This window comes from Ruditapes philippinarum, unplaced genomic scaffold (genome assembly GCF_026571515.1).
Source record: "Ruditapes philippinarum isolate M1 unplaced genomic scaffold, ASM2657151v2 ctg134_1_1_1_1, whole genome shotgun sequence".
NCBI lineage: Eukaryota > Metazoa > Mollusca > Bivalvia > Venerida > Veneridae > Ruditapes > Ruditapes philippinarum.
Window position 1 is genome coordinate 2,777 of NW_026852258.1, and position 15,823 is coordinate 18,599.

The following is a 15,823-nucleotide window of genomic DNA, read 5'->3' on the forward strand; positions in this document are numbered from 1 at the left end:
AGGCAGTATTGCATGATACTTTAAGATCTACAAAGGGCATTTGATAGTTGATCACACTATACTGCACATGAATAAGTTCTTTTTCTTCTTCTTCATGAAACTTCAAGCATCTGCCATATGTAATGACATTCTTACATGGTTTAAGTCTTATCTCTGATAGACAGCAGCTGGTGGATGTTGCTGGTACTCATTCTACTACTGCTCTGAGTACCTATGGTGTCCCCCTGATGTTCATTTTAGGTCCTCTTTTATGTCTAATATATGTCAATGACATGTCTGCAACCCTAAGCAATAAGCGTTTATTATATGCACAGGCACGAGTATCAGACCTGGGAAGAAAAAATATGACCAGATTGATAAAAAGCATGTGTTCATCTTAAAAGTGTCAAAAACCAAAAAAAAATGTAAATAATGACCCCCTTTAAAAATATACTTTAAGTTAATAGTATATTTTTAAAGGGGGTGATTATTTACATTTTTTTTTTTTGGTTTTTATGAACACAGTTTTTTTTAATCAATGTTGTCATATTTTTTCTTCCCAGGTCCGATACTCGTGCCTGTGATTATATGCTAATGACTCAGGTATCCTTGTATCTGGTAAAATAAAGCTGAGTCTGATAAGATTGGTTAATTGACTATAAATTGTCTTTGCATCTTGGCAAGACAGAGTCTATTCTTTTTGGTTTAAGTTAAGTTTCAGCTAAAACTTGGCCTAGCCTCCAGGTCACATGTAATGTTACTGCTATAAAGTACATATCTTTTGTTAAGTATTTAGGTGCAAACCTGGATCAAATTCTTTTGGCGTCGCCCTTTGATGCTTTGCATCAATGCTTTTCTTGTTGAAACTTTGTTCCAGTTGTGCAGTTATCTGAGTTAGCAAATGAAATACATGTATGTAAATGAAACATTAATCATAATTCAGTATGTTCCAAATCCATTATTCAACAACGGCCTTTCAATTTTAGTTGTCAACATCACAATGTTTACAAGTACAAATGTTGCTGCAATGCAACAATTGAGAAGCTCCGCGCAAAAATTGTGCTCATTACAGATACCTTACCAAATTATTCCTACGCACAGGTCATGTTATATTCAGATTAAGTACTATTGTAGATTTTTTCCGAATGTTTTGTAAACCATTTTTTGCATAATTATACTTATCTTATGCACTGTCCATAATTAAAAAGAGGGGAAAGATATTTAATATAAAAAATGCTTTCACTGATGCCTACCTGGTAAGGAAAGTAATTCCATTGTATACAAACAAGACTTACAAGACTTGTAAATGTTATGTGACATGACTGTTCTGTGTTCTGTTTGTGTCACTATTGTAGTCAGTAACATAAGATGATAAAAGTATCAATGTCTGTTTTTTATTATTATTATTGTAACAAATTTGCAAATAGTAACAAAAGGGACTAATTTTATAAATTGAATATAGTAATATTATTACATGCATTTTTTCATGTCAAATTAAAAAAATGGTTTCTTTCAATACACACTCTGGAATGAAAAATGGGATAAATTTCAAAAAGACCAAATTAAAGATTTGTTGTTTGTTATACGCGCGTTACAATCATAGTGATACAGTATTTATCAATATAATAGAAGACTGTAACCTAAATTTTAGGCAGGTATGGGGAAATTCACTCACATCATGTTCGTGCGTCTCGACAAAGATATGAAAGCTATTTGACATTGGTAATATATAAAAAAAAAACTATTGTTAATTAATTTATTGGGAGATCAATATATATTTTTTGTTGAATTGCTTTAAAACCATTCATAAAAAACATTACAAACTGCAGATCAAAGTTTCAGTTGTTGTCATGATATATATCTATAGCCTATGCTTAATGAGGGTCCATCCGCTCTTAAGGCCACAAAATGCAGCTTTCCCTGTCGAGTACGGACCCCCGAACATGTCACCAGTCATACCCTTATTTTTTTCTAATTTGCTGTACCAATGACGCTAATGAAATGTAACCTTATATACTAAAGTTTAATTATAACAAAACAACCAATATATCAACATATTATTATTAAACATTTAATTTCATAAATATAAATTAAAAATAATTTTCAAAAGCAAAATTGTTAAAGTATTATGCCTGAAATCTTCTTTATATTGACAAATTCAATCACTAATAGTATACTTGATATGCTGTGTGTAAATGTAATTCAAAATGTAACAAATTATAATTTCATGTACTACTAAAAAAGGGAAATAACAAATTTATAACCTAAGTGTCAAAAATCAGAACATTTATAGCTATTTATAGCTTTCGAATTCATGTACAGCAGAACTGCTTTCCGGTTCTCATTCATTAATATGACATGCTGCGAATCACCGACGGGGAAACCAATATAGAAACCGAAAGGAGTTCTTGAATGCGGATTTACTTTTAAATGTAAATCGGAAGGATTTATTGATCAAATCCGGGCCCATGGACAAAAAACATAGTAAACACAAATAGCTCCCCGCCTGTGGGCGCGGAGCAATAACTCTTGAAAATGGATTCCTGACGAAAAAAAACATTATTATATATTACGTCAATAACAATTTACGAACTATATGACGTAACAAAAATGCCTCGCGCCTTTTTATGGATGATTGCAATTGCGGCATTGACAGAGGGCGGTTAGGCATATGTAAACTCATACAGATAATTTAAGCGTTGAGATAAATTTTTGTTGATGACATTTAAAAATAATTTTTGTTTACCCAAATGTTGCAGTTATTGTTAAGATTACACCATCAATTCATATATTAACAATAAAATTTTTGATAACATTTAAATAATCTTAAACACACTTAATGACATGAATCTATGACAGAACAATACTTCTTCCATTAATTCACATATAACCACAGTTTTGATTTTATGTTTTTGATCTATTTTATATATATCTCAGAAATGATTTGCCTACATACAAGACTTTTGTAAATCCTAACACGTTACTCTTTTAGCTACAAAATATCCAATATTCGGTATTCTTCTACCCCGAAAAATGTAGCTATTGTTTCTTTCACTGAATATTTTCAAATTTTAGAAAGGCTAAAATTATTGAGGACGTCACTCGGTGTTTCTCTTTAGCTCGATCTCCCCATCATAATGATATAATATGTAACATTTTGAGTCTACATATATTTATTATAAAAACTTATTGTCCCTTATTCAAACTTAGTCTTAATAATATCAAATCACTGCCGGTATTTCTGGACATTTTGAGACGGAGAGTTAAATCTGTATTGACAAGCTTAAAGTGTATAGGCCTACTTTTGTTTGCTCAAACTAGAATTTACTTTTACATCTTTGTGTGTTAGAATTTATAAAGCGGTTACTGATATTTCACTTCAAATGATTTGGATTATTTTAAATAAGGGTTTGCTAGTAAAATTGCCTTTTTGACACCAACTTTGTTCTCATATTTCATTTTAATGATAACATTTAGCTATTGCTCAGTAAGTAAATAAAAATAATCAATTTTTTATAATTACCGAGTACATTTCACGCTAACTGTGAATAAAAATATTCGAGTTAAGATATGATTACTAAATGTTTTATTTTGATGTTATTAAAATTTTATATTTACAGCATGTACTTGGGCGTCTTTTACAATAATGATATATGCAAAATGTTCTTGTCTGTTCTAGACAGTACTGAATGACAAACACAACTGGTTTTGTCATGTCTTTGTGTAGGCGTTTGTACAGAAACTATAGATCAATTTCATGGAAATTACATAGAAGTGCGTATATCTTATTTTGAAATATTTACTTCGATATTGGTTGTCACAGATTTGCCGTTTGGGAATATTACTTGTTACGTATAAAGCAAAACGTTATCTGCTTTTTACGACAAAGACACAAATAATCTCTTTTTCTTTCTTTCTTTTATTTTTTTTTTCTTTTTTTCTTTTTTGTTTGAATAGCTATTTCACATAAAAGAATCGAGCCTGCAACGGTGACATGCAAGTTGTTTAAAGTCAACGACCTTAAGTGGCCACGGGACGCCTCATACAAAAATACTCTTTTCGAGCTATTTCATGAGAATCGACACAACAAACCGAAGGCTTAATAAAATGTATTAATCAAAAATGTATAAAGCTATATATCAGCTTCAAAAGTTTTTATTTCAATTTTGAAATAAAAGAATTCTTCCAAAATACCTGTACCTGTATATTTATTACCTTCAAGGTGATTGACCAATGTATGAAATCATTGTTAAAAGGATAACATTCTTCTTTATAAAAGTAGCATATTTGCTTCCGGAACATTTTATTCTGTTTACATAAAATATTCATGTGTGGCATTCGTTGCTACAACAGAATGGACCATAGGATTACCGAAACAATGTAAATCAAATGTTTATTAATTCAATAAAACAATTGTTTAAGATATACCTTTGTTCCCTTTATTCTATTTTGCAGTCATTTATTGATAAGCATTATATTAGAATGCTCTCCGAAGACTTATAAAATATCTTTACTTTTCGTGACTGTATCTAGTTATGCGGTATAAATATGAAACCATGTTGTTAAAATATTCCCTAGTACATGCTGCTGATGTTGTTGATGATGAGGTTGATAATGACGATGATGATGAAAATGATGATGATGTTGATGACGAAGTTGATTGTAATGATGCTACTGCTGTTGCTGATGATGAAGATCTGTTTTCGGTAATGAGTAATAGAAAGACAACGATTTACAGTATCAATAAGTTAACAGCTCACCGAAAATGAATTAAGCAAGTATGTGTTTGTTTTCCCAAAAGATTCCGATGTAACTTTGCTTCGATTAGCGCGATAAACTTATTAGACAGTGACGTGATTTATTTCATCATGTCTTTCGTTTCTAGCATAAAAATGCAAGTCCCCTATATAAGCTTCGGTGAATATCTTATACATAAAAACACACTTTTTATATTTAAACACGTACTTAATTATAATATAATTATAAACACAGAAGAATGCATGTTAGTTTTCTACTAAATAAGCGATCAGTTTTGGTCTGTATCCGCCTGAACTGCTGAAATAACGAAAACAAAGACCCGAGAAGACACCGCAGATAGTGCAGCTATAAACTTTATGCATTAGTCATGAATAGCAACTGTGAAGAAATAAAGATTTTACATTTAAAGTAGTTTCTATAAATATATATAAAGATCACACTTAAATCTATTTGTCGAATATATTTAATAAAACTCACAACACGCCTGATAGATATCTAAAGGTGAATGGCTGTTATATATACATGTATAGCTGAATCAAATGGGTTTTGTTATTCAAGGGACGTAACAAATTGTTGATACTAGAATTGTTAAAGGCAGCGTTATCTCCCATCAAGTAAAACATAATTTGTGTTTATTGTTTGTCAATATTGACCTGAGACTAAATTAATTTTCTTGATGTTTTTCCTAAATTTCCATAATTAATTATGATTTGTGCTTAGGATATTAATAATAATATAATCACGATAAAAAAAATAATAATAATGTTCGTTGTCGTATAGTGGTAAGTACTTCAAATCTTGAACAAACCTTTTTGAAGTTTTCATCAGCTGAGTTATTTTAACTCATTTGAAACATGGGTATATAAATCTTGTGTTTCCAATCTAGCATTGCGTTTAATATCATAGTTTTGATAAATACATATGTTTCATTTCAATATTTCCGACTTATCATAGAGATTCGTGTCGACAAATTTATATACTAAAAGTCTTACTACAAGAAAATGTAAAAAAATCATTTGATTCGAACCTACATTCTTCAAATTTAAACAAACTGAAAGTCTTACAACTTGTCACCGAGGCTAGAAAGGCAACTGATATGCTGATAAATTTTATTAAAATCCGTATGGTTGACTTCGGAATCCGATAAATACCGACAAAAGGTCATTGAATATTCAAATGTATCAGGTTAATATTGCCACATAATACAGGATCGACTAATATAATTTAGTTTCAGGCAACCAAATATAAGAATTAAATGTGGCACAAAAAGAAACAGTTCCCAAGCCAATTAATCAACAATTTGAAATAAAGTTATTATGTCAGTCAAATGAAAAGAATTCTTAATAAACTGAATGCTTTATTATAATGATGATGATGATGATGATGATGATGATGATTTAATACAAACCAAGATAAAATTTTGATCTTATATGCTTTTGTGGCTATATCTGCAATACAATTACTTACATTTTAACTTCAATGATTTAATCTGAAATCAGAAATGACAGACAGGTATGCTGTTTCTGTAGCAATCTTATTTCAAAATACTTTAATAATTTTTGCGTGTGATTCGAAAACTGAGTGCCCCTATTGAAAGTCATCAATTATTCTGTTTCCATGGTAACATCTATACAAATTCTGACTCTGCCGATCATTCACTTAAAGAGATTTATTATTGTACAATTTCCTGTCAACATTCACGTAGTTGCTATCAACATGTACAAAATAGTAACCATACATCACTGTAATGATTATTTACCAGGAGAAATGTCCTACAAACATGTGTACAGAGACTTTATTCTATTGATAGTTCTATTGGTCAAAGTCTATCATGACACGAGTTCTAAGTGCATTCAATTTGTCGTATAATAGAATATATTTTTTGCGGTATCATGAATTAATTCAGTTACAGAATCATTCTACAGTGTATTCAATTCGACCATTTCCCACAATTAAGTGTTTATGTATATAACATTAACTTCCGGTGCAACGACCGGTCACTTAATGAGTTCTGAATAGTTTGCTTATCCAACTAACTGTTCCAATTAAATTCTCATTAGAATATTACCCAGTTATAATGGGAATGTCCGTGAGGTCATTTGAGTAAAACAAAATAACATAATGTATTTTAACTACAAAGTTTTTGAAGGATCTCTAACAAAAATAAAATCTAAATATGATATTTATTTTACATCTATTCCGCACATCAAAGGCATTCGCATAATGTTTTTCCAGTGAACTTGACCTTATCCAGCATGATATTTCTGTACTATGATAAACCAAGTAGTTTAAGGAGAAGGAACTCCGAACTAGAAAATTGCTTCAGTTCAAACAAGTACATGTAGTTAATATATATCAAAATAATAAAGAAACCTGAAAACTAAAAGTAACTTATTAATTTCCTAAAGCCTTTTCACTTGCCCTTATGTGGATTTCCGTGAGCTTTGTCAACACAATCAATAATGGAGCAGATTAACGGGTAAATGAAATCGAAATAACAAATATTATAACACAAAATAATGAGCAAGAGGGTTACATCTATGATCAATATTAAATATGAAACGTCAATTAGAGTGAGAACATTGAAAGATACATTTTGCTTCAACTTTACACTAACTGTCCAACAGTATATAAGATATTAAACAAACCCCACTGACTTTTTGATATGATGAGAATGGCAATATTGTCCCAAAATATGTGACACTGTACCATTTGAAGAAAGTCTGGGCCAATAACTTGTATGCAAATTGTCAAATCATTCACTCACGCGGTTTTTCAAAAATTATCATTTTTGTGTAAAATGACCAATGGTTGCAAAGAATCGTTTCTTAAATCGATATTCAATTTAATTTTGACTATATTTCTTAATTACTCTTTGAAGATTTCCATATTTCCAGTGCTTCGCTTGATCTATGTAAGAATTTCAATTTTATGTTTTAGGCTTTTTAATATAAACTATTATTTTATTACAAATTTGCTTCAGTGCTTTATTCTTTAATAATTCATTGTACTAATTATTATCGACGAAACACAATAATCGTCTTCTAAACAGGTCGTTACTCTCACGAAAACACAAAAGACTTGATAAAATCATTTCATGGTTTCAAAAATAACGCAGATACATGCTTTATGTTTATTTTATTCACAATTTCACAGTATGATATACATAATAAATGGGCAAATAGAAACCTCAATTCATTTAGTTTGTCATGAACTTTTCGAACCTCGCAATCTTTGTATGATTCATACTATTATCTAAATGATATGTTTACCGTTTAACCGTTGTCTTTGTGAAATGGATTTTTGGAACAATCTAGTATTCACATTTCAAACGATTTCATTATCAAAATTTAAACAACAGGATAGAGCCTGGCCAGGCTACACAGAAGTGTAGCCTGGCTTGTCTTATTAGTTTTATAACTTATCACTTTCGGTTTCTGCAGGTGAAAGGTTAAACCTCGAATGCACTTTTTCTAATCTAACGCGTACATGTAAATATGTTACTTACACATGTCTTTGATGCTGAATACATGACAATTTAGCATTATACATTAAAACACTGATAATTCACTGGTTTATTTCTATTAAAGGGCTCTTGAGCCACTTTATAAATTAAAAAGGTTTCTGTCTAACCAAAGGTATTTAAACATGAATTACATAACGCTAATTGGACGTTAACGATCAGTTAGGCAACTAATCTATACGCAAATATTTAGACAAAATCGTCCAGTAATTTTGTCTGCGTGCATTATATAACTATAGCATAAAAATGCTATGGTACGTATTTGAATACCTTGCCTTTTTTGCATTCTATTTTCTTGATATATGGTATAATTTTACTACACGCATAGTTATTCATGCTTCTTTTTTAAATGTAGGCATGATGATAAAGAAAGACAAAATATTCGTTATTTGTATATGAAACATTTATTTTGCAATAAACTTATCAATAGTTTTCCTGGCCTAATTTTACCCAAACGGAAAAAATAGATGCGTTAAAATTCCATGGAGTATTTAACGCGTTCGGAAAAAAAACGATTAGATGATTTTAGCGGACACACTCTTCATACTCGAGGGAAAGGTTTAACAATTAGAATATCCAATCACCGACGATTCTAACACGGGAAAACGATAACAATGTTTGAAAATATGGAATTAATAATGATTGGATATATCAACAAAGGAAGATTATAATATGTGCGATTATGATCTCTTAGCGGACATTTTTACGATAAATCAATCAGGAAAAGTTATAGTGGAAGTAGAAAACTATTGGAATTGTCGTGTTAAATGCAAAAGAAAAACACAGACTTTTTACAATTTGTGACACTAGACAACTAGCGAAGGTGTTAAAGAATACTTGACGTGTTAATTATGGATTGCAAAGCGAGATATGTTTTATTTACCTTCGCTGTCATGTCGTCATGTAAGTTTTTTCTTTCTTATTTGTCTTACTTATGTATGAAATCATTTGTCTAATTGTAGATTCCGTTCATTATATCAAGAGGTGACTGGTCATGATTTCATCATTTTGTAAATTATTTATTGGAACTATTAACTTAGAATTAGTTGTATGTTTGATATTACTATAACAATGAAACAGATTGCCATGCTTTTATGGTCTTATATTTTAACAAAGTCTTAGTTCAACTCCCATACAAGAACTGTTTAGTTTATTTTTAAGAATTTATATTGTCTACAATGTAAAATGAATGGGACGATGTGTCTGCATCAAGCTTTTAATTTTAACATTTTACCAGAACACACTTCCGATCACATCGCATCAATGACAAATTAGTTTGAACTATTATGATAGCGGGAAAATTGGCAAAACGTCAACACTTTTAATTTGATTCCCGTTTTCGAAACTAGCCATCATGAACTCTTTTCTTGTTGGTCTCTCCACTTTCGTGAGAAATACACGTACATTTGAAATCTTATATTTGTTAACGGGTGAAACAACACAACTTAAACACCTAATTAACCACTCAAAATGGAACTGCAAATGTGACCAGATCGGGTAATAAACTCATATTTAGAGCGGATATCAACTTGCGGATATATGTCGGAGTCATGTATTTCATTGATGAAACATTTTGTATCATAACTTTAAGCAATTTTAAATATTTTCAAAGTTGACAATTCGAAACTTTCTTCTTGTAATAGATAAACTTTACTTCTATAATTATATTATAGCAACTGTTTTAATTTGAGGGAGCTCAGCTATCAGGGATATAATATGCGTTACATAAGTTTATATAATAAATTTTCAAAACTTTAGTAGATACTGTTAGTTGTATACTTATTATTTATTTATTTATTTATTATTATTATTCTTATTATTATTCTTATTACATGTACGAGGGTTGTCCAAAAAATTCGTGCACTGCAGTAATTGTCGTAAGAGTTATTAATAAAAACAAATGAATTATATATCACTTGAAGGGGAAATCTGTCTCAAATAAGAAAACAAAAGAAAAAGCCGGGTAACTGGCGTGTCGTGTAAAAGAATGGTCATTAAGTTACCTTAGTAACGTAATACCGGCGCACGGCAAAAAATTGGGTTTGTTCATTACTGTAATTGTATTAATTGTTTGTTGCTTGTAAAGTGGCATTTGCTTTTTATGTTATAATTTGTTTTACTGTCAAAAGAGGAAAGATTGATGCATAGTATGTTGTAGTTTTTATTGTTCTTATGCAACAGACATGTAACATATCCCACCAGTGAACGAATATATTGGACAACCCTCGTCACATAGTCCGGCATTATGGATGGACGTCTGCCTGACCGGTTGTCATCGTCTACCGGCTCTCGCCCTTCTGCGGCGCGTTTGTGCCATTTAAAAACCAGCCTTGGTGACACTGAACTTGTCCCCGCTTGCCATTATAAGTTCTTTGTAGGTATTTGTTTGTGTTTTACCAATATTTGCACAAAATGTAATGATCGTCCGTATTTCCAGACGTTTAGCGACTGACATTTTTACGTAATTACAATATTGACGACCTCACACAAATGTGTGTCTATAAACGTCAATTACTGATCAATGTCGTTATTTATTTATCAAACACGCATTCAATATAATCATATGATATATTACAATATGTAAACACTATGAATATTTAATGTGTCTTTGAACTACTATAATTTCTTTTCAGAGTGAGTGATAAATACAATATTGTCTCAATGTAAAAGTGATTTGTCTGATCTCAAGTCAGTGTATAAATATAATGATATTTTATTACATCAAATGTTCGCAAATTGATTAATAGAATCTATCATTGGGTTAGATAGAGGATAGGGAAATCCCAACCCGAGGGTGATCGGTTCCATCGGGAACGAGCCTTGGCGAGTTCCCGATGGAACCGATTGCCCGAGGGTTGGGATTTCCCTATCCTCTATCTAACCCAATGGTTGATTATTTTTCTCACTCACCTGAACACACAAATATCAGTGAATCTACTTGCTACGCCCATTACAATGTACCTAGTTTTGAAAAGGGGGCGGGGCTTAGGCGCCTGACTTTCTATGATTAAAAAGCATTATACATGTACGTCCGCAAAAATTGTTCTGACCAAGTTTATGTGTGAAAAATTTGATGAAAATAAATTCATATGAGACCCCTCATGAAAAAGCAAGGTTATCATGATGAAACACATCGATATTAAAAACGGAAAGTGCCAAAATATAAGTGTTTATAAGGAATTCAGTCCATACTTCAATGGTTGACAAAAAAGCGTTTAAATACCGTTTGCAAAGGTTTTTCTACTTTTTCGGTTATTTTGGCCGAATATTCAATTAAAATATATCAAAATGAGATTCGTCATCAAAAAGCATCGTTATCATAACAAAAAACATGAATGTTTTTCAGGCAAAGTGTCATAATATCCGATTTTACGAAGAACGTTTCGATATTTTAAAGTGTGCTATTTTTAGTAACAGATCGTTATTGGAAAGGGCGGATCTAGGTAGAGTAGGACTCATTGCAAGTTAATATCAATCTATTTTGATTCCGTAGACAATTTAATAGATTAGCTTACAAATTTTTAATACATTTTGACCTTTTGACGTTTAATTTTTGTTAAAATAGGAGTGAATCGCGTATTATTTAGAACTGCTGCACGTTGAGTGTGAGATAAGCCCATGTGAGATAAGATTTTCCAACACCGCTATTTTTAGTAACATTTAAGGATTTTTCTATCTGGTTAGTGAGAAATAAACATAAACAATAGTACAAAGATTATGCTTCTTGTCATACATAGTCTATGAGTATGTAGAAAGCAGACTTTGCTGAAATTTTTAGTAAGACGCAAAGACGTTACTCACATTGACAAATGGACACGTAATTCAACATACGTTTTTTCGTCAAGATTAAAAACTTTTACGTATAACGTATTAATATTTACTTCGTCATGGGATGTTTTTGGTCAAAACGAGAAGGAACAAGTTAACATGACGTGAAAATTTTAGATAAGAGGAGGCCCTGATAAGCTTCCGTAATCAGTGATATGTAATAAATTTTCAAAACTTTAGTAGATACTGTTAGTTGTATACATTCGTTTTTATTTGCTTATTGAATTGCTATTAAATATTATTATTATTATTATTATTATTATTATTATTATTATTATTATTATTATTATTATTATTATAATTATTATTATTATTATTATTATTATTATTATTATTATTATTATTATTATTATTATATTCTTTGTAAAGTCCACGTAAACTATATTAACATTTGATTTAACTTAATACAATGTTGTGGCTGTACCTCAAGACGCTTGCAGAAATCATAGTCACAAAATAGACAAATATCACTTTTTTCGTAGATTCTTAGATTTTTAAAGTCATAATCGCATATAAATCGATTTGAAGACTTCAAGTGCATTTCGGCTGGAGGAAAGCGAGGTTTTAGCATTTAATCTTTCAAAGGCCTTGTCAAGACGAATTTGGTGTGGAGCTTTAACACTTTTGTTACACTCACTCATTAACCTTTTGTATCTCAGTCTATAAACGTCAATTACTGATCAATGTCGTTATTTATTTATCAAACACGCATTCAATATAATCATATGATATATTACAATATGTAAACACTATGAATATTTAATGTGTCTTTGAACTACTATAATTTCTTTTCAGAGTGAGTGATAAATACAATATTGTCACAATGTAAAAGTGATTTGCTTGAGCTCAAGTCAGTGTCTAAATATAATGATATTTTATAACACCAAATATTCGCAAATTGATATAAATTGGTTGGATTGTAATTATTGTCATATACAACCCATGAGCATGAAGAAAACATCATGTGTTATAGGCTTATCTTGTTCAACCAAAAGGTCGAATCACAGTCCTAACCTTTACACAATTGAAGAAAAATATTATTTATTACAGCCGTAGCTATTTCAACTTCCATACAATTTATTGCACAAAACATTAAAGTGAAACGAATAATAAAATACATTTTTATCTACAATCTTTAAAACGAATATTTTCCTATAAACCAGACATAACGTGCATCAAGTTTCTTTATAAACACGTTTTATGACTGCTAAAATGGTGCTTACATAGAAGTTAGAAGGGAATGATCAGCTCAAAAAACAAAGAAACGTCAACAACGCATTATATTTGATGTTCATACCTGGCTCATGTTCCAAATCTTTTCACAGCAACAAAATGTTCGTAAATGAATGTGTAAAGTGTTCACGTTTATTCTTGATATTGCTCTATCAGTGTATCACTATAAAGTTGAGCAAAAGTCGCGTTAAAAGCTTTCATGATGCATCGCCTAATAAAATTGTAATATCGACAGTAAAGGATTAGAATACAGAAAATGAATGTTGTATTTCCCAAGACAGATTTTAACTCTCAGTTGATTGATTGATGTAGATGATTTGTTCATATAATTACATGGACAAAATTCATTTCACACAGACAAAACAACATTCACGCTTATCTCGCTTAATATCTTTGTTGAACATACTATTTACGTTCTAACTATAATCTATTTAGCATGTTTATAAATGAAAATGTTTTATAAGTATATACACTTGGTACTAGAAATATGGTTAGAAGATAATTTGCAGTATAATTCCAGACAGCAGACAACTCACGCGCTAACATGATATAATAAAATGTGAAAAGTTACTTATTCATCAAAACAAAAGTTTTAGTAATGCTTCGGGAAACAAGATTGAATCGTACTCATTCTTCAAATATTGTCGCACGTTCTTGTGTATAGTTATTTTTGTTATTTTTAAAGTGTGTAAACAGAAAATAAATAGTAAGTTGTCGGTCATCAAAGAGACAAATGCAAGCATATAATATAATCAAAAGCGACGTAACACAAGTGCCGTACTATAAAACGTAATGTAGAAAATAAACTAGTAGTATGAATGATGTTCGGAGAAAAAGCTTTCGTTATTTAAGTTCTTATAATTATCCAAATTAATTGATTTGATTTTCACGAACGCATCGCTTTTTCTTAAATTTTCTGCATACATTTTTTTACTTAATGGCTTGCTTTTTTGTTTTAATTATAACATGTTTTTGTTCTGGCTTGAGCTGTAAACTGTAGAGGACTTCAAGGTTTTGTAAAAAGACAAGAATTATTTCCATATTTTATAGAAAGTAAGTGTGATATACTTTGTCTGCAGGATCAGGATGAATTTAAGGATATTTACACAGAATTGAGTTCAAAATATATTCTTAGTTTCAAGGGGTGTTGGAGTTTTTCTTTCAAACAAACTTCATTACAAAGTAATCGGAGAAATTGTTGATGATTATAGTAATTATGTAAATGTTGACATTACTAAAGGCGAAACGAGATTCACTCGTGTTACTTTATATGATCCTTATGAGTATAATCATTTTTTTGATAATATCATTTTCATAAGATAGATCAAATTGGAAACAGTGATGACCTGCTATGCGGAGATTTTAGGTTAGCTTTCAACACAGAATTTGACTATCATAATCATAAAAGTATAAATAATTAAAAAGCACGATCCTTTATTTTGAAAGAAATGCAAAATAAGAGAGCTTACTGACTGAAATATATTTCCATCAACTAAACGTTATACTTGGTTAAGAACAAATTCCTTCAACAATCAAGATTAAATTTCATTTTGATACCTTATTAATGGAAATAACAGGGAATTCTATATTAAATAGTTTATATAAAACGAAACAATTTAAAAATGCGAGTCATTAAGGAATACATTGAAAATTTATAAAATTCTTTTTCTGCTGATAAATTCGAGGAATTAAATAATTTAAATGAGGAACTAAGTAAAATACAGAATAAAAACACGTTATGTTTTATGATAAGATCAAAGAAGTGATTATTGATGATGACAAACCAAATACATTGTTTTTTGTTTTTAGAAGAAAAAAAATACAACAAAAACAATTTTAGTTTATGTAATGATAATGGAATAGAAATTTCAAATCAAACTGATATTATTCCAACACAAAACAAGAACACAAATTTGGTTTTCACGATTTATTTGATGTTTGGCGAAATTTTGTCAATAACTGGTGAAAAAGAAATATCGATACGTATTTAAGTATATGTTTCATGTATGGTCTGACATCGGCCATATACTATTATGGTAGAATATGTCGTACGCAAATTCATTTATTTGATACTTATAATTTAGGGAAACGTCAATCATGCTTCAAATCATATGAATTGCAAATCAATGAAAATGAACTTCACTACGCGTCATATCAACGACAGCGCCTTTAATTGGCCCGTTATAAAATCTGTTTTTGGATGGAATAAAGAGTTCAATCTATAGCGATTGAACTTTATAATAACAGAGAAATTTCTCCATTTAATTCCAAAACAACTTTTAATGATACTTTCAAATATTTTATCAATAACTTAACGTTTCCAAAATAATCTGAAAATAAAGCTGAATCTGAAAAAGGACCAATAACAATAAATCTAAATGAGGCGTCAAATGTTTTAAAAGAAATGGCTTCATATAAAAGTCTTGGAACTTTCGGCTTTAATATAGACTTGTTTAAAGTCATGCTTTTTCATCGGGGTCTTTGAAGTTTACGCAAACCTAA

At 30.3% G+C, this 15,823-nt stretch overlaps 1 protein-coding gene across 1 annotated transcript in view; it reads left to right on the top strand.

Moving 5' to 3' along the window:
• The first annotated feature begins 8,619 nt into the window (after positions 1–8,619).
• The window catches only part of LOC132754562 (neuronal acetylcholine receptor subunit alpha-10-like), a 60,824-nt gene continuing 53,620 nt past the window's right edge, over positions 8,620–15,823 (top strand). Inside the window, exon 1 of the mRNA XM_060745212.1 lies at positions 8,620–9,163. Coding sequence (XP_060601195.1) covers positions 9,112–9,163 — 52 coding nt within the window. The 5' untranslated portion in view covers positions 8,620–9,111. The remainder of the gene's footprint in view (positions 9,164–15,823) is intronic.